General features: G+C 38.6%; 1 protein-coding gene across 1 annotated transcript in view; it reads left to right on the top strand.

Annotated features, from left to right (window-relative positions):
* The window catches only part of GABRA3 (gamma-aminobutyric acid type A receptor subunit alpha3), a 369872-nt gene that overhangs the window by 279895 nt on the left and 63964 nt on the right, over positions 1 to 26013 (top strand). The window contains exons 6-7 of the mRNA XM_064574680.1: positions 3730 to 3812; positions 22643 to 22786. Of these exons, the coding sequence (XP_064430750.1) occupies positions 3730 to 3812; positions 22643 to 22786 (227 nt within the window). The remainder of the gene's footprint in view (positions 1 to 3729; positions 3813 to 22642; positions 22787 to 26013) is intronic.

Here is a 26013-nt window from a genome sequence, read left to right as displayed (position 1 = left end):
TAAGGTAGATAGTAAGCTGAGTGGAGGTCAGGGTGGGCCTCATTTAGAAGACAGTAATTAAGCAAAGACTTGAAAGAGGTATGAGGGCATAACAAGTGCAAAGGCCATGCTGTAAGAGAGCCTGGCATGTTGAAAGAGCAGCAAGGAAGCCAGTTTGGCTGGAACAAAGTGGAGAAGGGAGGGCATTGTAGGAGATAAGCCAGAGAGGAACAGATAACAAGGTCATACAAGACCCTATTAGCCATGGAAAGGATTTTGGCTTTAGTCTGTATAAGATGAAGAAGCATTAGGGGCACCTGGGTGGCTCAGCCGGTTAAGCATCTGCCTTCAGCTCAGGTCATGATCCCAGGGTCCTGAGATTGAGCCCCACATTGGGCTCTCTGCTCAGTGGAGAGCCTGCTTCTCCTTCTCCCTCTGCCTGCTGCTCCACCTGCTTGTGTGCTCTCTCTGTCAAATAAATAAAATATTTTACAAAAAGATGAGGAAGCATTAGAAGGCTCTTGTGTAGAGAATATACTATAAGGGGAAAGGGTGACAGCAGAGACTAGTTAGGGGGCCATAGTAGTAATAAAACTAACTTTTTACTATGGTGGAATAGAAACCAGCTTTTGCGCAGCAAATGGTAGGGTGACAAGGGAGCCAGGATGCTGCAAAACACAGTGAAATGAGAGCAGTAATGGAGGGGAGGGTGTGTGTGCTTGTGCACCCATGTATGCACACATGCAGGGCTAAAAAAAGGCTTCCTTTCTATCTGTATCTTTTACCCCCAAAGAAAAGAATTTCCTGGATTGCCTCTTAACTTCCTGTCTCGTTTTTGCATAAAGATCAAAGCAGGCCAAACCATGGAGTGGAACTGAGTCCCTATGATCTGAATGTCACATTTTGAGGGGTTTCTGACCTTTCTTGAAAAGCCCACTAAAGATCATTTGCTGTACAATAGATCTCTAGGACTTATTCATCTTGCAAAACTGAAACTTAGTACTTTTCACTAATATCTCCCCATTCCCTCCCCACCAGCCCCTGGCAACCACCATTCTACTCTCTGCTTCTATGAGTTTGACTATTTTAGATCCCACATATAAGGGAGATCCTATATAGTATTTGTCTTTCTCTGTCTGGTTTATTTCACTTAGCACAGTGTCCTATCGGTTCATCAATGTGGTTGAAAATGGCAGGATTTCTTTCTTTTGTTAAGGCTGAATAATATTCCATTGTATGTATATACATTTTCTTATCCACCTATTGATGGATACTTAGATTGCTTCCATGTCTTGGCTATTGTGGATAATGCTACAATGAATTTTGGGGTGCAGATATCTTTTTGAAATCCTGATTTCAGTAACTTTGGACATATATTCCCAAAAGTAGGATTGCTGGCTCCTATGGTAATTCTATTTTTAATTTTTTGAAGAACCTCTATACTGTTTTCCAGAGTTACTGCACCAATTTACATTCCTACCAACAGTGCACAAGATTGTCTTTTCTCCACATCCTCATCAACACTTGTTATCTCTTGTCTTTTTGATAATAGCCTATCTAACAGGTAAGAGGTAATATCTCATTGTGATTTTCATTTGTATTTCCCTGATGATTAGTGACGTTGAGCACCTTTTAATATACCTGTGTCCATTTGTATGCCTTCTTTGGAGTAATGTCTATTCAGGTCCTTTTCTCAATTAACAATATTCAATGGTATACTTAAAAATTTGCTCAGTGGGCAGATCTTATGTTAAGTGTTCTTGTCACACAAAACAATAACAACAATAATAATAAGAGGGTGGAAGGAAAGTTTTGGAGGGGACGGATATATTTATGACATAGATTGTAGTGATGAGGATATTAGCCTGGGTATAGTCAGGCTGCTTTATGCTATAGAAAAGCTTGAAGGGATCTTGAAATTTGAAGCAAGGTAAAGAGGAAGAAGAAAGGAAGAAGGGAAGACAGTATGACATGGGATGTCAGAGAGCAGTAGGATGTGTTTAAGAACGAATGAAAGCACAGCATAATCTGGCTTGTGAAGTACCCTGCCCTCACCAACATCTGCTTTCTCCTCTCTACTCTGTGGCTAGGTAGGATGGGCAAGAAGTATATGGGAAGGAAGAGAGAAAAGTTATATAAATCAGTTCCACTCTTAATCAGAAATCAGTGCCCTTTGCATCTTGCTTTGATAATCTATTTATTGTGGTCTTATTTGCCATGTCCCCAGGACTGCCGGGTAGACATAAAGTAATTTCCCCTTGGCATTACTCATAAAAGGCAGTATCCTGGAAATACTAATATAAGTGGAAAGAAGGAACACAATTTTCTTTATTAAACCTTCATGGAATCTTTTAAGTATCCAACACGAGGAACAGGTTTATCAGTGAAATACATTTTTTGTGTGTCAAATTCTTTGAATTATGAAATCCCCTTTATGCCTTAAAAATAAAAGGTGGATTTTTGGGATATTGCAGGCTAACTTGAGAATTAAGCTTTTGTCCTAGACAACATGGAAAATTTTATAAATATTGAAGGGATTAGTTAGATCTGCAAGGACACTTGCCATCTAGTTCCTCTTAATGTTTAGATGGGAGAACTAAAAATAAGATGGATACATATTTGTTGAAGAGCATACACTTGGTTTCTGCCATTTAGTCTAGAGTTCTTGCTAATACACACCTGAGCATGCTTGTTTTAATCAGCCTGCTTTGCGCAATATCTAGTATTGCTCCTCTGATCATTTGTGAAGTGTTACACATTCACCAGGTTTAACAATTAACTAGGATTGGAGATGCTGGCCAGTTGGCCCCCTAGAACTCCAAGAGGATGGCATAGATTGAATCTAGTATAACCAGGAGATATACTGATTAGCTAGAAATAACTCATCAGAGCTAGGCTCCAAAGAACTCTGAATTTCTGCTGTGTAGGTCCCATTTCTACATAGGAGGTTACTATCTAGGCCAAGGGAGGTTGAGGCTCAAAATTCTTTAAAGAAATCATAGGGGAAATCTTAGAATAGATTATTTAAGCAGACTAATGCAGGAAAATGAATATGTGGGCATGACAAATCATACCCCATTCAGATTTTCATTGAGGAGTCCATGCAGTCTCTCCTACATGTTGTTCCTATAAAGAAAGCATGAGCTCTCTAGACTTAACCTCCGAGGTTTTTGATGTCCTCCATTACCTTTGTATTTTTTTTCCTGGCCAGTTGTGTGTGTGTGTGTGTGTGTATGTATGTGTTCTCCAAGAGTCATCTCCTTCAACAAAGCTATAACAGTTGCTGTGAACAGCAGAGCCATCTTTTGTACCTGTTCATTATCAAGGTAAAGATATTCATCTCTCCTTTCCAGTGCAGTCTTTAAATTGGTTAACTCACTTGATAGCCTGCTGAGAATTATTTAATAAATAATTAAACTGCTATCAGGAGTGAATGAGTCAGGACCTGGTGTTTTCAGCCTTCTTTGAGGAGGAGGGCTGGGTGAGGGAGCTCAGCTAAGGCAAATAATTATATTTGTTTTTCTAAAGGTGGTAAGGTGGAATTCAAATCTGATCTAAAAATCTGAATGCTGCTTTGAGAGGCTCTCTAATTCATTTAATCCATCCCTTGTGTTCATAAAGACTTCAATCTCAGTATAAACAAAATCCCATTATTCTTAGGGGCACCCCATCGCTGGTGAATGGACATTCAGCTGTGTTTACCACCATTCATTTTAGCTTAATCTCATTTTCTGTTCTCCTTTCTTTTAGGTTAACAATTCATGCTGAGTGCCCCATGCATTTGGAAGATTTTCCTATGGATGTGCATGCCTGCCCACTGAAGTTTGGAAGCTGTACGTATTTTCTCACTTTCTGTTTACCTGATCTTCTTCCAAAAGAAACAGTATTTCCTGTTCTGCCCCCTAGTAGTTTCTAAAGCTGAAGCCTTGAATTCAGGGTGGTATGGGAGTGGGGAAGGGGAGTGGGGTTGAATAATACTAAGTGATCAGAAGGAGGAGACTTAGCTTTTAATAGATTTCTTTCTAGAAAGAAAACATTATCTCACCATTTCAGACTCATTTCTATCATTAGATTGAAAGAATAACATCTGTTTCCTAAATTGTCCAGAAGATATAGCAAGTAAGCACTAATATACTGTGATGAACACTGGGTGTTATATGTAAGTGATGAATCACTGTATTGTAACACGTGAAACTAATGTTACACTGTATGTTAACTAATTGGAATTGAAATAAAAACTTGAGAATGAATGAATGAATAAAAAGACAGAGCTAATATGGAGTACAGTAGCAGCTTCCAAAGGACAAGATCCCCAAAAGAGAATGTGTTTTTATTTTTGAAATGCCTATTCTATTTGCATCTCATATAGTTCTATCTAATTCTCTACAGTAAATGGTAGATAGAAAGAGACTCTGGAGATTTTCTTATTTTTACAGAGTATTGCCTTTACCAGTAACTGTAAATCTGAAAGAGAAATGAGTAGATACATAGCCCATTTTCAAATAAATTCGAAAAATCAAAATTGAATAGAATTTGAGTGAGTTTTTAACTCTAAGAATTTTAGAGTAAGTTTCATATAGGGAGTCATCTGAGCAATATATCAAGGTCTGTGTTGATTGTGTCTAAATTAAATTTAGCTCTATATTTTCAAGTAGTGCATTTGAAAAGATCCAAATAATTACATGTGACATATTTTTTCAATCATTGTCAAATACTTATAAATTGTCTCTTATATGCCAGGCTCTATTGAAGGAGTTTGAAATACATCCATGAATAAAACAAAGACCATGTCTTTGTGGAGCTTATGTTATAGAGGAGAGCGTGATGGTGGAAAATAAAATAAACAACAGATTAAAAAGTAAAGTATAAAGTATGTTATAAAGTGAAAATCACCATGGGAAAACATAAAAGTACTACAGAATAAGGGGAATCAGTCTTGTCTAGGTGAAAGATAGGTGTTGCCATTGAAATTTAAAATAGGGTAATCAGCATAGGTCTCTTTGAAAAAGTGACAATTGAGCAGAAATTTTAAGGAGGTAAAAGCATTAACAATACAGATATTAGAGGAAACTGTGCTCCAAGTAGAGGGAACATCCAGGGATAAGAAGCTAAGTCAGAAATGTGTCTGGCTTTTCCAAGGAAGATTAAAGTGTCCAGAATGGCTGGATACAGTAAAGGAGAAAGCACTAGGAAAGGATGAGATCAAAGAAGAGGCCAGGTCATCTATAGTCTTGTAGGATATTAAAGGGCTTTGAATTTTACTGAGAGAAAATGAGGAGTGGTTGGAAAATTTGGAACAAAATGATTACATTATCTGGGGAGAGAGGAAAGATGGCAGAGGAGTAGGGGACCCTATTTCAACTGGTCCCCGGAATTGAGCTGGATATCTACCAGACCACTCTGAGCACCCACGAAATCAGCCTGAGATGTAAGAAGATCTGGATCTCTACAAACAGAATATCACAGGCAATTGGTTTTGAGGTACAAAGCAGGGAGCAGTGATTCTACAGGCAGATATCAAAGGATAAATAGCAGCAGGAGGGTGCCTGGCCTTAGGGATCCTACACCACCGGTGAGTGAAAGCCTCGCTAGCTGGGGATGGGGCACAGACTTGCAGACCAGTAGCAGCAGGGCAGAAACCCAGAGCAGCGGGGTCCAGCACGTGAACTAGGAGAGGCAGGCGATTTTTAGAAGCACAAAGGGCAGAGAAGTGCCCCGACCTGGAGGCAGGACTGGGAGCGCTGTGGAGGGACACACAACCCAGGACACTGCAGTTTATAGCAGCATGGACAGAAACGGAGACAGTGTGGCCTGGAGAGCTCACTGAAGAACAGACTGCGGTCTCTCTGCTCTGAGGCAGAGGGTTGGAAATGGTCTCTTCTGCTCTGACTCATGGAAGAGACACAGAAAGCCGCCAGGGTAAGCTGCCAGAGAACAAAAGCCCCCCAGACTGATTCCCACTGAGCCCATCCCCTGCCACAGGGGGGCAGGGCAACTCTGCCCAAACAGGGTTGCCTGAGTAACAGCACAGCAGGCCCCTCCCCCAGAAGACAGGCTGGAAAAACAAGAGGCCAGCACCCCTAAGGTCCCTAGAAAACAGGTACATCTTGCATGGGTTCTGGTCAATAATTTTGACTCTATACATTCCCTCAACCACCCCTCAACAGAATGACTAGGAGGAGGAACCCCCAAAATAGAAAAGACCCAGAGATTATGACTTATACTGCAGATTTACAAATGGATGCAGATATAATCAAGATGTTGGAGATGGAATTCAGGCTAGCAATTGTGAAGACAATAGCTAGAATGGAGAAATCAATTAATGGCAACATAGAGTCTCTAAGGGCAGAAATGAAAGCTGAATTGGCAGAACTTAAAAATGCTATCAATGAGATCCAATCCAATCTAGATAATCTAACAGCTAGGCTAAGTGAGGCAGAAGAATGAATAAGCGACCTGGAAGACAATATAATAGATAAAAAGGGAAAAGAGGAGGCCAGGGAAAAACAACTCAGAATCCATGAAAATAGAATCAGAGAAATAAGTGACACCATGAAGGGCTCCAATGTCAGAATAATTGGAATCCTGGAGGGAGTGGAGAGAGAGAGAGGACTAGAAGATGTATTTGAGCAAATCATAGCTGAGAATTTCCCTAATCTGGGAATGAAGCAAACATTCGCATCCTAGAGGCAGAGAGGACCCCTCCCAAGATCAAGGAAAACAGGCCAACACCCCAGCATGTAATAGTACAACTTGCAAATCTTAGAACCAAGGAAACCATCTTAAGGGCAGTTAGGGGGAAGAGATTCCTTACATACAGAGGGAGGAACATCAGAATAACGTCACAGAGACCTGGCAAGACATATTCAGGGTACTAAATGAGAAGAACATGCAGCCAAGAATACTTTATCCGGCAAGGCTTTCATTTAGAATGGATGGAGAGATGCAGAGCTTCCACGACTGGCAGAAACTGAAAGAATATGTGACCACTAAGCTGGCCCTGCAAGAAATATGAAGGGGGGTTCTATGAAAGGAGAAAGACCCCAAGAGTGATATACAGCAGAAATTTACAGGGACAATCTATAAAAACAACATCTTCACAGGCAACATGATGACAATTCATATCTTTCAATAATCACTCTCAACGTGAATGGCCTAAATGCTCCCATAAAACAGCACAGGGTTGCAGATTGGATAAAAAGACAGGACCCATCCATGTGCTGCCTACAAGAGACTCATTTTGAACCTAAAGATACATCCAGACTGAAAGTGAAGGGATGGAGATCCATCTTCCATGCCAGTGGACCTCAAAAGAAAGCTGGGGTAGCAATTCTAATATCAGACAAATTAGATTTTAAACTAAAGTCTGTAATTAGAGACACAGAAGGACACTATATCATTCTTAAAGGGTCTATCCAACAAGAAGATCTACCAATTGTAAATATCTATGTCCCCAACATGGGAGCAGCCATCTACATAAGCCAACTGTTAACCAAAACAAAGAGTCATATTGATAACAATACGTTAATTGTAGGAGACTTCAATACTCCACTCTCAGCAATGGACATATAATCTCAGCAGAAAATTAACAAGGAAACAAGAGCTTTGAATGATACATTGGACCAGATGGACCTCATAGATATATACAGAACATTCCACCCTAAAACAACAGAATACTCATTCTTCTCAAGTGCACATGGAACTTTCTCCAGAATAGACTACATCCTGGGTCACAAATCAGGTCTCAACTGATACCAAAAGACTGAGATTACTTCCTGCATATTCTCAGACCACAATGCTTTAAAACTGGAACTCAATCACAAGAAAAATTTGGCAGAAATTCAAACACTTGGAAGCTAAAGACCACTCTGCTCAAGAATGTTTGGGTCAACCAGGAAATCAAAGAAGAACTTAAACAATTCATGGAAATCAATGAGAATGAAAACACATCGGTCCAAAACTTAGGGGATACTGCAAAGATGGTCCTAAGGGGGAAATACATAGCCATCCAAGCCTCACTTAAAAAACTAGAAAAATCCTGAATTCACCAACTAACTCTACACCTTAAAGAACTAGAGAAAAAGCAACAAATGATGCCTAAGCCAAGCATTAGAAGAGAAATAATTAAAATTAGAGCAGAGATCAATGAATTAGAAACCAGAAACACAGTAGATCAGATCAACGAAACCAGAAGTTGGTTTTTTGAAAGAATTAATAAGATCGATAAAGCACTGGCCAGACTTATCCAAAAGAAAAGAGAAAGGACCCAAATTAATAAAATTATGAATGAAAGGGGAGAGATCACGACTAACACCAAGGAAATAGAAACAATTCTTAGAAATTATTATCAATAACTATATGCCAATAAGCTGAGCAATCTGGATGAAATGGAGGCCTTCCTGGAAACCTATAAGCTGCCAAGACTGAAACAGGAAGAAATTGACAATCTGAATAGGCCAATAACCAGTAACGAGATTGAAGCAGTGATCAAAAACCTCCCAAAAAACAAGAGTCCAGGGCCTGATGGATTCCCTGGGGTATTCTACCAAACATTCAAAGAAGAAATAATACCTATTCTACTGAAGCTGTTTCAAAAAATAGAAACAGAAGGAAAACTTCAAAACTCATTCTATGAGGCCAGCATTACCTTAATCCCCAAACCAGGCAAAGACCTCATCAAAAAGGAGAATTTCAGACTGATATTCCTGATGAATATGGATTCCAAAATCCTCAACAAAATCCTAGCTAATAGGATCCAACAATACATTAAAAGGATCATCCACCATGACCAAGTGGGATTTATCCCTGGGATGCAAGGGTGGTTCAACATTCGCAAATCAGTATGATAGAACAGATTAATAAGAGGAGGGAGAAAAACCATATGGTCCTCTCAATTGATGCAGAAAAAGCATTTGACAAAATACAACATCCTTTCCTGATTAAAACTCTTCAGAGTATAGGGTTAGAGGGAACATTCCTCAATTTCATAAAATCCATCTATGAAAAACCCACAGCGAATATCATCCTCAATGGGGAAAAGCTGAGAGCGTTTCCCTTAAGATCAGGAACACATCAAGGATGCCCACTCTCGCCACTATTGTTCAACATAGTACTAGAAATCCTAGCAACAGCAATCAGACAAAAAAAAGAAATAAAAGGGATTCAAATTGGCAAAGAAGTCAAACTCTCTCTTTTTGCAAATGACATGACACTTTATGTGGAAAACCCAAAAGACCCCCCCCCCAAATTACTAGAACTCATACAGCAATTCAGTAATGTGGCAGGATACAAAATCAATGCACAGAAATCAGTTGCTTTCTTATACACTAACAACACAACTGTAGAAAGATACATTAGAGAAACGATGCCATTTACAATAGCACCAAAAACCATAAGATACCTCGGAATAAACCTAACCGAAGAGGTAAAGGATCTATACTCTGGGAACTACAGAACACTCATGAAAGAAATTGAAGAAGACACAAAAAGATGGAAAAATATGCCATGCTCATGGATCGGAAGAATAAACATTGTTAAAATGTCTATGCTACCCAGAACAATCTATACCTTCAATGCCATCCCTATCAAAATTCCGATGACATTTTTCAAAGTGGTGGAACAAACAATCTTAAAATTTGTATTGAATCAGAAAAGACCTCAAATCGCCAAGGAAATGTTGAAAAAGAAAGCTGGGGGCATCACGTTGCCCGATTTCAAGCTATATTACAAAGCCAAGACAGCATGGTACTGCCACAAAAACAGACATATAGACCAGGGGAACAGAATGGAGAACCCAGATATGGACCCTCAACTCTATGGTCAAATAATCTTTGACAAAGCAGGAAGAAACATGCAATGGAAAAAAGACATTCTCTTCAATAAATGATGCTGGGGAAATTGGACAGCCACATGCAGAAGAATGAAACTCCACCATTCTCTAATAGCATACACAAAGATAAACTCAAAATGGGTGAAAGACCTCAATATGAGACAGGAATCCATCAAAATCCTAGAGGAGAACATAGGCCATAACGTCTTTTACATCGGCCACAGCAACTTCTTTCAAGATACATCTCCAAAAGCTAGTGAAACAAAAGCAAAAATGAACCTTTGGGACTTCATTATGATAAAAAGCTTCTGCACAGCAAAGGAAACAGTCAACAAAACAAAGAGGCAACCCACAGAATGGGAGAGGATATTTGCAAATGGCACTACAGATAAAGGGCTGGTATCCAAGATCTATAAAGAACTTCTCAAACTCAACACCCAAAAAACAAATAATCAAGTCAAAAAGTGGGCAGAAGATATGAAAAGACACTTCTCTGAAGAAGACATACAAATGGCTAACAGACACATGAAAAAATGTTCATCATCATTAGCCATCAGGGAAATCCAAATCAAAACCACACTGAGATACCACCTTACACCAGTTAGAATGGCAAAAATGGACAGGGAAAAAACAACAAATGTTGGAGAGGTTGTGGAGAAAGGGGAACCCTCTTACGCTGTCGGTGGGAATGCAAGTTGGTACAGCCACTTTGGAAAACAGTGTGGAGTTTCCTCAAAAATTTAAAAATAGAGCTACCCTATGACCCAGCAATTGCACTACTGGATATTTACTCCAAAGACACAGATGTAGTGAAAAGAAGGGCCATATGCACCCCAATGTTCACAGCAGCAATGTCCGCAATAGCCAAAATGTGGAAAGAGCCGAGATGCCCTTCAACAGATAAATGGATAAAGAAGATGTGGTCCATATATACAATGGAATATTCCTCAGCCATCAGAAAAGATGAATACCCAACTTTTACATCAACATGGATGGGACTGTAGGAGATTATGCTAAGTGAAATAAGTCAAGCAGAGAAAGTCAATTATCATATGGTTTCACTTATTTGTGGAACATAAGGAATAACATGGAGGACATTTGGAGAAGGAAGGGAAAAATGGGCGGGGGGAATTGGAGGGAGAGATGAACCATGAGAGACTATGGACCTGAGAAACAAACAGGGTTTTAGAGGGGAGGGGGGAGGGGAGATTGATTAGCCCAGTGATGGGTATTAAGGAGGGCACGTACTACATGGAGCACTGGGTGTTATTCGAAAACAATGGATCGTGGATCACCACATCAAAAACAAATGATGTATTGTATGGTGACTAGCATAACATAATAAAATTAAAAACTACAAAAAAAAATAAATATGGGAAGAACAGAAGAAGGAAGGTCAGTTAAAAGTGTATTGCAATAGTTCAGATGAGAAATGATAATGGCTCAGATTACAGTGGTAGGAGCAAAAATAGTGAGAAAGACTATCTGTGGGTGAACAGTGCTCCCCTCATGAACAATTAGAAAACCTAGAACTGTAGAAGCAATGAAGATTGAAAGACAAAAATTCTGGAGAAAGGGTAGAACTTCTCATAGATGAATTTGTGACCGGCATCTTCTTATTCGTTGTGGTATTTGAGAATTCTGGCCATTGATTGCAGCTTAAAATTCAAGTTTTGCCCTAAGCATAGGGCTGCTGCTAGATGATAGGGGGGGAAAAAGCAATAGTTTTCATGGTCACACAGAGCTAAAGTGATAAAAGTAGAGCTCTAGAAGGTCTCAAACTCTTGGCTAATATCCTTCTCAATACAATTGCTAAATTTTGAATATGCACAAATCATAAGGCTAAAAAAGAATATAAAAACCTCTGAAAAGTAAAACTGGCTTTTCTACAGCCTACCAATGGTATAAAAAAGAAGGTATGCCACACACTCAGTTTAAATCTCTAGAGAAGCTATGTCCTAGTTACAAGGGAGCAGCAGAGACATACCAAGTTTAACCAAAACTAGAATTCAATGCAGTCCCTTATGGGATTAAAGTAATAATTCTCCCACACTCTGTTTAGCAAAGGAAAGAATGAGGCCTTTCTGGTGGAAGTCAACATCATCTAAAAAGTTCTACAGATTATTATACAAAGTCTGCAATTCAATAAAAAAATCATTAAGCATAACAACACACAGGACCATATGACCTAAAACCAAGATTTTAAAACAAAAAGAAATGGAATACAGAAATAGATTAACAGGTGATTCAGATATCAGAGTTTGTAGATAAGGGCTTTTAAAAACTATGGTTAATATGTTCAAGAAAAAAAAGAAAAGATGAATCAAAGAGATAAAAGAGATAAAAAAGAATTTCAACAGAAAATTGGAATCTATAAAGAAAAACAAATAGGAATTACTTATGGAAAAATACACATCCAAAATTCAGAATTCAATGGATAGATTTTTTTCCATTTTTTAATTCAAATTCAATTAATTAACATATAATGTATTATTGGTTTCACAGGTAGAGGTCAGTAATTCACCAGTCTTATAAAATGCCCAGTGCTCATTACATCACATGCCCTCCTTAATATCTATCAACCCATCCCTCCCACCTCCCTCCCCTCCAGCAACCATGTTTGTTTCCTATAATTTAGTCTCTTATGGTTTGTCTCCCTCTCTGGCTTCATCTTGTTTTATTTTTTCCTCTCTTCTCCTGTGATCCTCTGTTTTGTTTCTTAAATTCCACATATGAATGTGATCATATGATAATTGTCTTTCTCTGATTGACTTATTTCACTTAGCATAATAACCTCTAGTTCCATCCACGTCATTGCAAATGGCAAGATTTCATTCTTTTGATGGCTGAGTAATATGCCATTGTATATATCTATACCATTTCTTTTTTTTTAATTTTATTATGTTATGTTAATCACCATACATTACATCATTAGTTTTTGATGTAGTGTTCATGATTCATTGTTTGTGTATAACACCCAGTGCTCTATTCAATACATGCCCTCTTTAATACCCATCACCAGGCTAGCCCATCCCCCCACCCCCCTCCCCTCTAGAACCCTCAGTTTGTTTCTCAGGGTCTATAGTCTCTCATGGTTCGTCTCCCCCTCTGATTTCCCCCCCTTCATTTTTCCTTTCCTACTATCTTCTTCTTTTTTTTTTTTTTTAACATATAATATATTATTTGTTTCAGAGGTACAGGACTGTGATTCAACAGTCTTACACAATTCACAGCACTCACCATAGCACATACCCTCCCCAGTGTCTATCACCCAGCCCCCCCATCCCTCCCATCCCCCAGCACTCCAGCAACCCTCAGTTTGTTTCCTGAGATTAAGAATTCCCCATATCAGTGAGATCATATGATACATGTCTTTCTCTGATTGACTTATTTCACTCAGCATAATACCCTCTAGTTCCATCCACATTGTTGCAAATGGCAAGATTTCATTTTTTTGATGGCTGCATAATATTCCATTGTATATATATACCACCTCTTCTTTATCCATTCATCTGTTGATGGACATCTTGGCCCTTTCTATAGTTTGGCTATTGTGGACATTGCTGATATAAACATCAGGGTGCACATACCCCTTTGGATCACTACATTTGTATCTTTGGGTATACCACTTCTTCTTTATCCATTCATCTGTTGACAGACACCTGAGCTCTTTCCAAATTTTGTCTATTGTGGACATTGCTGCTATAAACATTGGGGGGCATGTGTCCCTTCAAATCACTATGTTTGTATCCTTTGGATAAATACCTAGTAGTGCAATTGCTAGGTCACAGGGTAGCTCTATTTTTAACTTCTTGAGCAACCTCCATACTGTTTTCCAGAGTGGCCGCACCAGTTTGCATTCCTACCAACAGTATAAGAAGGTTTCCCTTTCTCTGCATCCTTGCCAACAACTGTTGTTTCTCGAGTTGTTAATTTTAGCCATTCTGACTGGTGTGAGGTGGTATTTCATTGTGGTTTTGATTTGTATTTCCCAGATGGCAAGTGATGTGGAGCATTTTTTTCATGTGTTTTTTGGCCATTTGTATGTCTTCTTTGGAGAAATATCTGTTCATGTCTTCTGCCCATTTCTTGATTGGATTATTCTTTAGGTTTTGAGTTTGATAAATTCTTTATAGATTTTGGATACTAGCCCTTTATCTGATATGTCATTTGCAAATATCTTCCTCCATTCTGTCAGTTGTATTTTGGTTTTGTTGACTGTTTCCTTTGTTGTGCAAAAGCTTTTTATCTTCATGAAGTCCCAATAGTTCATTTTTGCCTTTGTTTCCTTTGTCTTTGGAGACATGTCTAGCAGGAAGTTGCTGTGGCTGAGATCATAGAGACTGCTGCCTGTGTTCTTCTCTAGGATTTTAATGGATTCCTGCCTCACATTTAGATCTTTCATTCATTTTGAGTCTATTTTTGTGTATGGTGTAAGGAAATGGTCCAGTTTCATTCTTCTGCATGTGACTGTCCAATTTTCCCAACACCGTTATTGAAGAGACTGTCTTTTTTCCATTGGATATTCTTCCCTGCTTTGTCGAAGATTAGTTGACCATACAGTTAAGTATCCATTTCCGGGTTCTCTATTCTGTTCCATTGATCTGTGTGTCTTTTTTTGTGCCAGTAACATACTGTCTTGATGATTACAGCTTTGTAATAGAGCGTCAAGTCTGGAATTCTGATGCCACCAGCTTTGGTTTTCTTTTTCAACATTCCTTTGGCTATTCAGGGTCTTTTCTGATTACATACAAATTTTAGGATTATTTGTTCCAGCTCTGTGGAAAATGATGATGGTATTTTGATAGGGATTGCATTGAATGTGTAGATAGCTCTAGGTGTCATAGAAATTTTAACAATATTTGTTCTTCCAACCCTTGAGCATGGAACTTTTTTCCATTTCTTTGTGTCTTCCTCAATTTCTTTCATAAATGTTCTATAGTTTTCTGAGTACAGATCCTTTGCCTCTTTGGTTAGGTTTATTCCTAGGTATCTTATGGGTTTTGATTCAATTGTAAATGGGATTGATTCCTTAATTTCTCTTTCATCAGTCACATTATTAGTGTATAGAAATGCAATTGATTTCTGTACATTGATTTTATATCTTGCCAAGTTGCTGAATTCTTGTATGAGTTCTACGAATTTTGGGGTAGAGTATGTTGGGTGTTCCACATAAAGTATCATGTCCTCTGTGAAGAGTGAGAGTTTGATGTCTTCTTTGCCAATTTGAATGCCTTTTATTTCTTTCTGTTGTCTGATTGCTGAGGCTAGGACGTCTAGTACTATGTTGAACAGCAGTGGTGATAGTGGACATCCCTGCTGTATTCCCGACCTTAGGGGAAAAGCTCTCAGTTTCTCCCCATTGAGAATAATATTTGTTGTGGGCTTTTCCAATATGGTTTTTATGATATAGAGGTATATTCCCTCTATCCCTTCACTGTGAAGAGTTTTAATCGAGGAAGGATGCTGTACTCTGTCAAATGCTTTTTCTGCATCTACTGAGAGGATCATATGGTTCTTGTCCTTTCTTTTATTTATGTAGTGTATCACATTGATTTGTGGATGTTGGACCATGCTTACATCCCAGGAATAAATCCCACTTGGTCATGGTGAATAATCATTTTAATGTACTGTTGGACCCTATTGGCTAGTATTTTGGTAAGAATTTTGGCATCCACGTTCATCAGGGATATTGGTCTGTAATTTTCCTTTTGGGTGGGGTCTTTGCCTGGTTTTGGGATCAAGGTAATGCTGGCCTCATAGAAAGAGTTTGGAAGTTTTCCTTCCATTTCCATTTTTTGAAACAGCTTCAGAAGAATAGATATTAATTCTTCTTTAAATGTTTGGTAGAATTCCCCTGGGAAGCCATCATGCCCTGGACTCTTGTTTGTTGGGAGATTTTTGATGACTGCTTCAATTTCTTTTCTGTTTATGGGTCTGTTCAGGTTTTCTATTTCTTCCTGTTTCAGTTTTGCTAGTTTATACATCTCTAGGAATGCATCTATTTCTTCCAATTGCCTAATTTGTTGGCATATAGTTGCTCATAATATGTTCTTTAATTGTTTGTATTTCTTTGGTGTTGGTTGTGATCTCTCCTCTTACATTAATGATTTTATATTTTTGGGTCCTTTCTCTTTTTCTTTTTGGTACCTGTGGCTAGGGGTTTATCAATCTTACTAATTCTTTCTAAGAACAAGCTCCTAGTTTCATTGATCTGTTCTGTCTTTTGGTTTCAATTTCATTGTTTTCTTCTCTAATCTTTATTATTTCTCTTCTTCTGCTGGATTTAGACTTTATTGGTTGTTCTTTCTTCAGCTCCTTTAGGTTTAAAGTTAGGTTGTGTATTTGAGACTCTTCTTGTTTCTTGAGAAAGACTTGTATTACTATATACTTCCCTCTTAGGGCTGCCTTTGCTGCATCCCAAAGGTTTTGAACAATAGTGTTTTCATTTTCTTTTGTTTCCATGATTTTTTTTTAATTCTTTCTTTAATTTCCTGGTTGACCCATTCATTCTTTAGTAGGATGCTCTTTAGCCTCCATGTATTTGAGTTCTTTCCAAATTTCCTCTTGTGATTAAGTTCCTGTTTCAAAGCATTCTGGTCTAAATATATGCAGGGAATGATCCCAATTCTTTGGTACTGATAGAGTCCTGATTTGTGACCCACTATGTGATGTAATCTGGAGAATGTTCCGTGTGCATTTGAGAAGAATGTTCATTCTTTTGCTTTAGGATGGAGTGTTTTGAATATATCTGTGAAGTCCATCTGGTTCAGTGTGTCATTCAAAAACCTTGTTTCCTTGTTGATCTTCTGCTTAGATGATCTGTGCAGTGAGTGGGGTGTTAAAGTACCCTACTATTATTGTATTAGGATCAATGTGTTTCTTTAATTTTGTTATTAATTGGCTTATATAATTTGCTGCTCCCATGTTAGGGGCATAAATATTTACAGTTGTTAGATCCTCTTGTTGTATAGACCCTTTAATTATGATATAGTGTCCTTCCTCTTCTCTTATTACAGTCTCTGGTTTAAAATCTAATTTGTCTGCTATAAGGATTGCCATCCCAGCTTTCTTTTGATGTCCATTAGCATGGTAAATGGTTTTCCACACCCTCACTTTCAATCTGGGGGTGTGTTTGGGTCTAAAATGAGTCTCTTGCAGACAGTATATTGATGGGTCTTGCTTTTTTATCCAATCTGATACCCTGTGTCTTGATTGGGGCATTTAGTCCATTTACACTCAGAGTAACTATTGAAATATATGAATTTAGTGCCATTGTATCATCTGTAAAGTCACTGCTTCTGTATATTGTCTCTTCCTTTCTGTTCTATGTTACTTTTGGGCTCTCTCTTTGCTTAAAATATCCCTTTTAATATTTCTTGTAGGGCTGGTTTGGTGTTCACAAATTCTTTTAGTTTCTCTTTGTCCTGGAAGCTTTTTATCACTCCTCTATTTTGAATGACATCCTAGCTGGATAAAGTATTCTTGGCTGAATATTTTTCTCATTTAGCTCCATGAATATATCATGCTAGTTCTTTCTGGCCTGCCAGGTCTCTGTGGATCAGTCTACTGCCAATCTAATGTTTCTACCCTTGTAGGTTACAGACCTCTTGTCCCAAGCTGCTTTCAGGGTTTTCTTTTTGTCTCTGAGATTTGCAAGTTTCACTATTATTTGTTAGGGTGTTAATCTATTTTTATTGATTTTTGAGGGGTGTTCTCTCTGCCTGCTGGACTTGGATGCCTGTTCTTTTCCCTAGATTAGGGAAGTTCTCCACTATAATTTGCTCCAATATATCTTGTGCACACCCCCCTTTCCTCTTCTTCTGGGATACCAAGTATTCTAATATTGTTTCACTTTATGGTGTCACTTATCTCTCGAATTCTCTCCTCATGATCCAGTAGTTGTTTATCTCTCTTTTTCTCAGCTTCTTATTCTCCATCATTTGTCTTCTCTATCACCAATTCTCTCTTCTGCCTCATTTATCCTAGGAGTTAGAGACTCCATTTTTAATTGCATCTCATTAATAGCCTATTTGATTTCAGCATGGTTAGATTTTAGTTCTTTTATTTCTCCAGAAAGGGATTCTCTAGTGTCTTCTATGCCTTTTTCAGGTCTATCTAGTATCTTTATAATCATTATTCTGAACTCTGTTTCCAACATCTTACTTATGTCCATACTGATTAGGTCCCTGGCAGTCAGTACTGCCTCTTGTTCTCTTTTTTGTGGTGAGTTTTTCCTTCTTGTCATTCTGTCTAGAGAAGAATAGATGAACGAGAGAATAAAATACTAAAATAGCAACAATGACCCCAGAGAAATATACACTAAACAAATCAGAAGATATGGGAAACAAAACAAAAAAAAATTCTTTTTAAAGGAAAAAAAAAAAGCAGACAGGTGAACAGAATAGAGCAATACACTGGATCCTGTGTGTATTTTGGTCTGTTTGTTAGAAAACTAGATCCTCCCCCCACCCAAAAAAAAGAAAACTACATCCCAAAATTGTAAAGGAAGAAAAACTTATATATGTATAAAAATAAAATTAAATACAATGAAAGGATAGAATATAACTGTAAAGATGAATTTTAAAAAAGACTAACAAAACAACAACAACAACAAAAAAAAAGGAAGGAAAAAGAGAATATGATCAGACAGGTGAATAGAACAGAGCCATACACTAGATTTTGGCTGTATTTTGGTCTGTTAGAAGAAACTGCATCCAAAAATTGTAAAGAAAGAATATATCTATCTATCATCTATCTATCTATTTATTTATCTATCTATCTCTATCTATCTATCTATCTATATAAAAATACAATGAAGGAATAGAATATAACTGTAAAAATGAAAATTAAAAAAGATTAAAGAAAGAGTTGTTAAAATGAGAAATTGGTTGCAAAAGAAAAGAGAAAATAATTAAGAAAAAATTAAAGATGGGGGCGCCTGGGTGGCTCAGTCGTTAAGTGTCTGCCTTCAGCTCAGGTCATGATCCCAGCGTCCTGGGATCAAGTCCCGCATCAGGCTCCCTGCTCTGTGGGAGGCCTGCTTCTCCCTCTCCCACTCCCCCTGCTTGTGTTCCCTCTCTCGCTGTGTCTCTCTCTGTCAAATAAATAAATAAAATCTTTAAAAAAAAAAAAAAAGAAAAAATTAAAGATGAAAGGCTAAAGAATCATGGGGAAAAAGCCATGAGTTCTATGTGCTGTGTTCCCCTAGCTCTGGAGTTTTGCAGTTCTCATTGATTGGTAAACTTGGGTCTTGGCTGGATGTTCTTGCTGATCTTCTGTGGGAGGGGCCTGTTGCTTTGATTCTCAAGTGTATTTGCCCCGGGTGGAATTGCACCACCCTTGCCAGGGGGCCAGGCTAAGTATTCTCCTCTGGTTTGCTCTATGTGGCTTTTGTTCCCTGAAGGCTTTCCTTGCTGCTTTAGAAGATGAGAATGAAAATGGCGACCTCTCAATCTCCAGCCCTGGAGCTGGCTTCCCAGCTCCAATGCCTGGGAACTCTGGTGCATTCAGCCATCCCCAGTCTTCCTGTGACCCCGAGGATCCTGAGACGACACTGTCCCACCTAGGGTTCCACCCCTGCTTAGTCACCTGAGTGATGTCCCTCACTGGAGCAGACTTCTAAAAGTTCTGATTTTGTGCTCCACTGCTATATCACTTGCCGGTAGCTGGCTGATGGAGGCTCCCTCCCCCAGTGGTTTATCTTCCCATATATCACCTTGAATTCACTTCTCTGCACCTCCTACCTTGCAGAAAGTGGTTGCTTTTCTATTTGTAGAGTTGCAGCTATTCTTTTCTCAGATCTCTGGTTGAGTTCACAGGTGTTCAGAATGATTTGATAGCTATCTAGCTGAATTCCTGGGACCAGATGAAACTAAGGTCTCCTACTCCTCTGCCATCTTGGACTCCCTCCAATGGATAGATTTAACAAGTAGAATATGGGATTAGAGAACTTAAAATATAGGGAAACAGAAAATAACAAAACTGAAGCACAGAGAGACAAAAATACAGAAAAGAGTAAGAAACATGTGGGACACTGCTGAGTGAAATAAATCAATCAGAGAAAGACAATTATCATAGGGTTTCACTCATATGTGGAACATAAGAAATAGTGCAGAGGACCACAGGGGAAGGGAGGGGAAACTGAAGAGGAAGAAATCAGAGAGGGAGACAAACCATGAGAGACTCTGGACTCTGGGAAACAAACTGAGGGTTACAGAAGAGAGGGGGGATGGAGGGATGGGGTAACCAGGTGATGGGCATTAAGGAGGGCACATGTGGTGCTGAGCACTGTGTGTTATATGCAACTGATGAATTATTGAACACTACATCTTAAACTATTGATGTACTATATGTTGGCTAATTGAATCTAAATTAAAAAAAAAATAAAGATCTACAATTCTGGTTGGGAGGCCTAAATATCCCATAGGAAGCAGAGGATCCTTTATTTCCAAGGTTGAATCACAAAAAGCATAGCCATCTATAGAAGATCTCTAGACCAGAAGTTGCAAATTGGTGGTTTGCAAATGTGATTTGTTTGATCCATACAGTGTTTATAACTTTTAAAATTATTTGCAAAGATTTGAAATTTGGGAGATGTCACATAAAACTCCAGATTTATTATTTTATGAAATAAGAAGATATGAGAACATTGGTCTCAAATTCTCACATGGCCACAATCAGCTGAGTAGTGGTTGTCCTTGTAAATGCTTGACCATTCCTCCAAATTTCCATTACTTTCTACCCTCTCCCTGAAAAAGGGTCCAATGTCAGTTGCCATTAATCAACTCACTTGCACCTTTGTTTTACATATAGAATTAAGAGCTCCTAGTGGAATTAAGAGGAAAGTGACAGAGTTACTTGTTATCAAAACTTAACAAAAATAAAAAAGACTGAAAGGACTGGTTTCAAAACCAGGGGAGTTTACATTTCCTTATAGAAATTAAGACTATTTCTACATCTTTATTATGCATACAAAGTACACCTTTGTTGAAGAAATAAAACTTCAGGTATTAACATTATGCAATTTGTTATAAAGAACTATAATTGATATATAAAAAAGATGTACAATGAAAGTCTTAATTAGCTTTAAAACACAGACTGAAAGTTCAACAGGTTTTGTGTTTAAATGAATACACTAAGTGTTGCTGCTGGGAAATGAAATTATATATTAAGCAACAAACCTTTCCAGGTACCAAAATATTTTATAGATGCCAAATTTACAAAAATTGTCCATTGCAGAATAAATTATATGCTGAACTACATGTATTTTTTTAAAGATTTTATTTACTTATTTGACAGAAAGAGAGAGAGAGAGCACAAGCAGGGGGAGTGGGAGAGGGAGAAGCAGGCTCCTCGTAGAGCAGGGAGCCCGGTGCAGGGCTCAATCCCAGGACCCTGGGATCATGACCTGAGCCAAAGTCAAACACTTCACCAACTGAGCCACCCAGGTGCCCCAAACTAAAGTATTTTTATCTGTGGTGAATAAATGACTGAGGCCATATATAGGGCATATTATATGGAAAGCTGGATTTCTTGTGGCATCTTTTTATAGCTTATGAGAGCACAGATATAAAAAATATTGTAGTTATATATATTTTTTCATGATTTCAATGAGAATTTTGATGTAAATGAAGAAATTTTTGGCGGTTGTCCATTACAAGAAAATCCAAAAATGGTTTATTTGTGTATATTGAGAAAAGTCCTAAGTAGTATAATATAAGCAGACCACAATTAGTACATGCAAGTATTAATGTCAGACTTAATGAAATGTATATCCAGAGTTGCAAAGTTTTGTAAAGACACAAAATTTATGTTTGTTCACTGGTAGATTCACTAGGAATTATTTGCTTTGTGGTAAAAGGCTTTAATAGAGCATATTATAGAGACAGCAGCTGCCACCACGAGCTGGAGACCTCCTACTGAGTTGAACAACAGCTCAAAAGTTGGGTGAAATGGGTGAACAGTATTCTGTTCAGCTTCTCTTTATGAACCTAGGTGCCTGAGTTAGGGCAAGGTGCTCACCCCAACATAAAACCCACTGTACAAAGAGTAAATCCATGTCTGGAAAGAAAGCAACTCTCTTCCTTTAAGATACTGACAAACTAAATAACATCATTCCTTATTCTCTCACCATTTCTCTTACCCACACCCCTATTAAAACTAATCCATACTTAAATTCTGTACTCAACATGGGAATTCCAAATACAAAACCTGACGTTAATAACTTGGTGCAGAAGTAAAGGAGGCAAGTTTCTGTTTTGCAAATCAAAGTGGAAATACTTTTTAAAAGGAAATTGTAATAATTAATTATTGCTATTTTTAATTTGAGGCTTTTATGTTTTTAACTTAGAATATCTCTACAATGATTTTTACCTTATCTCATATGCTCACCCCATAATAATTAAAATTGTTTTATTTTTGAGGTTTTTTTTTTACAACTAGCCTGATTTACTTATTTAAGATACCACTCCTATAGGCATTTGAATTTGTGACATCTGCATTAGATAATATTTTCTCTATTCCTCCCTTTGTCTCTATTGTCTACCCTCCAAGAGAAGGAAAAGTCTAACAATTTATTGTCAGTCCAGAAGACTGTGAGTCATTGAAAGAAGAGACCACTTTGTGTTCACTCCTGTGTATCCAGCATAAACTACAGAAGTTATTCAGTGAGTGTTTACTAGATGGATGGATAAATATACTACAGTTGAAGACAGAACACATACCCAGAACTCTTTTGGGAGGGAAGCTGTATTTCAATCTCGTGCAAGTTCAGTATTAAGGATAATTATTTTCTTTTCTCTTCAACTTCTTCTTGGTCCTTTTCTGCCTTAGATGCCTATACAACAGCTGAAGTGGTTTATTCTTGGACTCTTGGGAAGAACAAATCTGTGGAAGTAGCACAGGATGGCTCCCGCCTGAATCAGTATGACCTGCTGGGCCATGTTGTTGGGACAGAGATAATCCGGTCTAGTACAGGTATTTATTTATTTTATTTAATAAGCATTTTGTAACTTGAACCATATACCCGTCTTATACCTGTGCTTATAAAAACATATAATCCTCAAAATAGTCTTGTGATGTAGGTACAATTATCATAAGGAAATTGAGACATAGAAATGTTCAGTTATTTGCCCCATGTTACATTATATAATATCAGAGCCCAGATCTGAACTCAAGATAGATTGGCTCCCAAGCCAATGCTTTTAACTATGATGCCCTGCTGTCTAAGTGGGTTAGAAGGTCAAGGACATTATGGCTGGACTGTGGTAGAAGAGAAGGCAGAGGGAAGCCATGATGGTGGGAGAACTGAACATTGATCCTAAAGGTTTCATGAAGACATTTGCTCAACTCTGCCAATGCTGAAGTGACAAATTAATAACCCAGGAGAGTCCAGGTACAGAGCCAGGAGGTCCAAGGATGAGCCATGAAATTATTTTTTTAAGTGAGTCGCCCATCTCAAAAACAAGTCTGTCTGGCAAACCTTGCCAGGTCCTCTCAATAGCTTAATCCTTGGATTGATCATTGGAACCTAGAGATTTGTTTTGTAGTCTTGGGTCCTATTTAGAGACTGACCAGTTACAGGGTCCTAAGGAAGGAGGCACCCTGACTCTGAACTAACCCTAGGGTATTTGGCAAAATGGAGTATATCTTGGGGGCCCACATAGCTTACTATATTTTTTGCTGTTAAGGGCAGGAACTTTCAACACTTGTCTTGGTGAAAGATCTGAATCCACAATTATAAAGGAATTAGGGTACTCTTGTTCTTTTATTTCATTGTCTGGACACTGCTCCCATTTCTTGTGATGTTATAATATATCATCTTGTCTGTGCCCTGTTTTCCCTCCATCCCAGGATCAGGGGAGGGTACCTAAATAAAGAAGCATTTAAAATAGATTTCAGGGGCAACCGGATTTCGAGATTTGGAATTTGGTATGGGGAAAGGCTATTAAAAGGAAAGGCAATACTGAAGTGTCAGTATGAAAACATGATCTATCAGAGAAGTTGCAACTGGTTCAGAGTAAGAAGTGAAAGGTAGAGAGAGTATGGGGCCACAGGGGTGTGGCCTGCTCTCCTCTGAGAGAATTCTGGGGTTTGGCCCATGGAGTTGGTAGTTGGTGGACCAGGCTAAGCAGCTGGGCAGGCACTAATGTACATAGCTGGCCCAAGTTCAAGAATTCTCCCCCTCCAGTGGTGTGAGCTAGCTGTTGGAGCCAAGTGCCCAGTTTTAGAGACAGTGTACAGGTGGGTGCCAGAGGTGGGTGTGCCCAGGCCACCTGGACCTCATTACTTTGCTCCAAGGAGCATTCCATGTCTTCATGGTGGGTTATTGTGCTCCTGGAGCTGAGATTCTGGTTATGCCTCCTATCATCTGGAAGCATTGAAAATGTGGTCTGGGGCCAGTTGCCCAACCTCCCCAACTTGGTTTACTCACAGTGAATCTATATCATGGTATAAGTATTGACCACTGGTTGCAGACCTACTGCTAGGTTTGCATGCCCTGATCCCTGGACGGGGCACAGGCCTTGTTAGGGTGCTTAAAACCCACTTCCTGGGACCCCATGAAAGGGTAGGGCCAAGGGTACCTCAGCTGGACTTGGTGTGTGTATATGGGGGGTAGTCTTACCCACCTGGACAGTGGTTCTGCTCTCCCCAAACAGGGGGAGGGAGCAGGGCCTTCAGCACCCACATGTGCATACTGCATTCTTTCTGTCCTATGGTACCCCTTAACGTTTTTGAGCAAAAGCCTCTGTTCTGCTACTGGGTGCATCTGCATTGTGCTGCCTTTGCAGCTGGGGCCAGGACCTCCTTTCTGCGATCACATACCTGAAATGCATGCCTGTTCTTCCTCCCATGTGAACTGTGGGCAAAGAGGACCCAGGATCCTAGAGGAGGTCGTGTGTGTGCCTGCAGGTGGCAAGGCTCTGCTCAGAGCAGCACAGAGGGTCCCTAGAGGCCCAAGGCACCCCCCCCCCAACCAGGATGTCTACCCTGGGGGTGGGAGAGAATTCCCACTGCATCCGTTGGCTCTCCTCACTTCCCAGTCCTTCCTTAGCACTGGTCACCTGGCATCAATTTTTGAGATCCATCATTAGATATCCAAGCAGCCCCAGCTCCCGTTTCCTTTGGTTAAGCCACTGTTTGTTTAGTCTTTATCACACAGGCAATGCACATCCATTATAGGAAAAATAGAATACACAGAAGACCAAAATATGGAAATTAAAATATTCTTTAATCCCACCATTAACTGATTATTGTACATTTTGGTGTATCATCTTTAAGAAGGTTCCTTTGCATTTTTTTACATAAATACCATTGATACTGTTTTTAATTTAATTTTATAAGCATATTTTCTTATTACCAAACATATAAAATCCAAATAAAATGTACACACAAGTTAGTAATATTTTTATTGAGATATACTTGATATTATATTACTTTCAGGTATACAACATAATGATTCAATATTTTTATATATAACAAAATGATTATCTCAGTAACTCTGGTTAGCATCTGTCAACATATATAGTTATAATTTTTTTTCTTGAGAACTTTTAAGATCTACTCTCAGCAACTTTCAAATATACAATACAGTATTATTAACTATAGTCACCATGCTGTACAGTGCATACCCATGACTTATTTATTTTATAATGGAAGTTTGTATCTTTTGACCACCTTCACCCATTTCACCCACTGCCCCTCCCATCCTCCTGGCAACCACCAATCTGTTCTGTGTATCTATGAACTTGGTTTGTTTGCTTGTTTGTTTTTTGTTCTTTTTTAAAAATTCCATATATAAGTGAGATCATACAATATTGGTGTTCCTCTGACTTACTTCATTTAGCATAATGCCCTCAAGGTCCATCCATGTTGTTGCAAATGGCAAGATTTCCTTCTTTTGATGGCTGAATAATATTCTACTGTCACTGCCTCTATGTGTATGTATATGCATATATATATACACACACACACACACACATTCACAGCACATTTTCTTTATCCATTCATCCATCAATGGACACTTAGGTTGTTTCTACATCATCTTGACTATTGTAAAAATGCTGCAATTAACATGGAAGTGCATATATCTTTGAGTTAGTGTTTTCATTTTCTTTGGATAAGTACCCAGAAGAGGCATTGTTGGATCATATGGTATTTCTATTTTTAATTTTTTGAGGAACCTCCATACTATTTTCCATAGT

Source organism: Mirounga angustirostris, unplaced genomic scaffold, assembly GCF_029215605.1.
Source record: "Mirounga angustirostris isolate CCGP_5_RB_7025 unplaced genomic scaffold, mMirAng1.0.hap1 SCAF_11, whole genome shotgun sequence".
In the NCBI taxonomy this organism is placed as follows: Eukaryota; Metazoa; Chordata; class Mammalia; order Carnivora; family Phocidae; genus Mirounga; species Mirounga angustirostris.
This window is presented reverse-complemented; position numbering and strand designations above follow the sequence as displayed.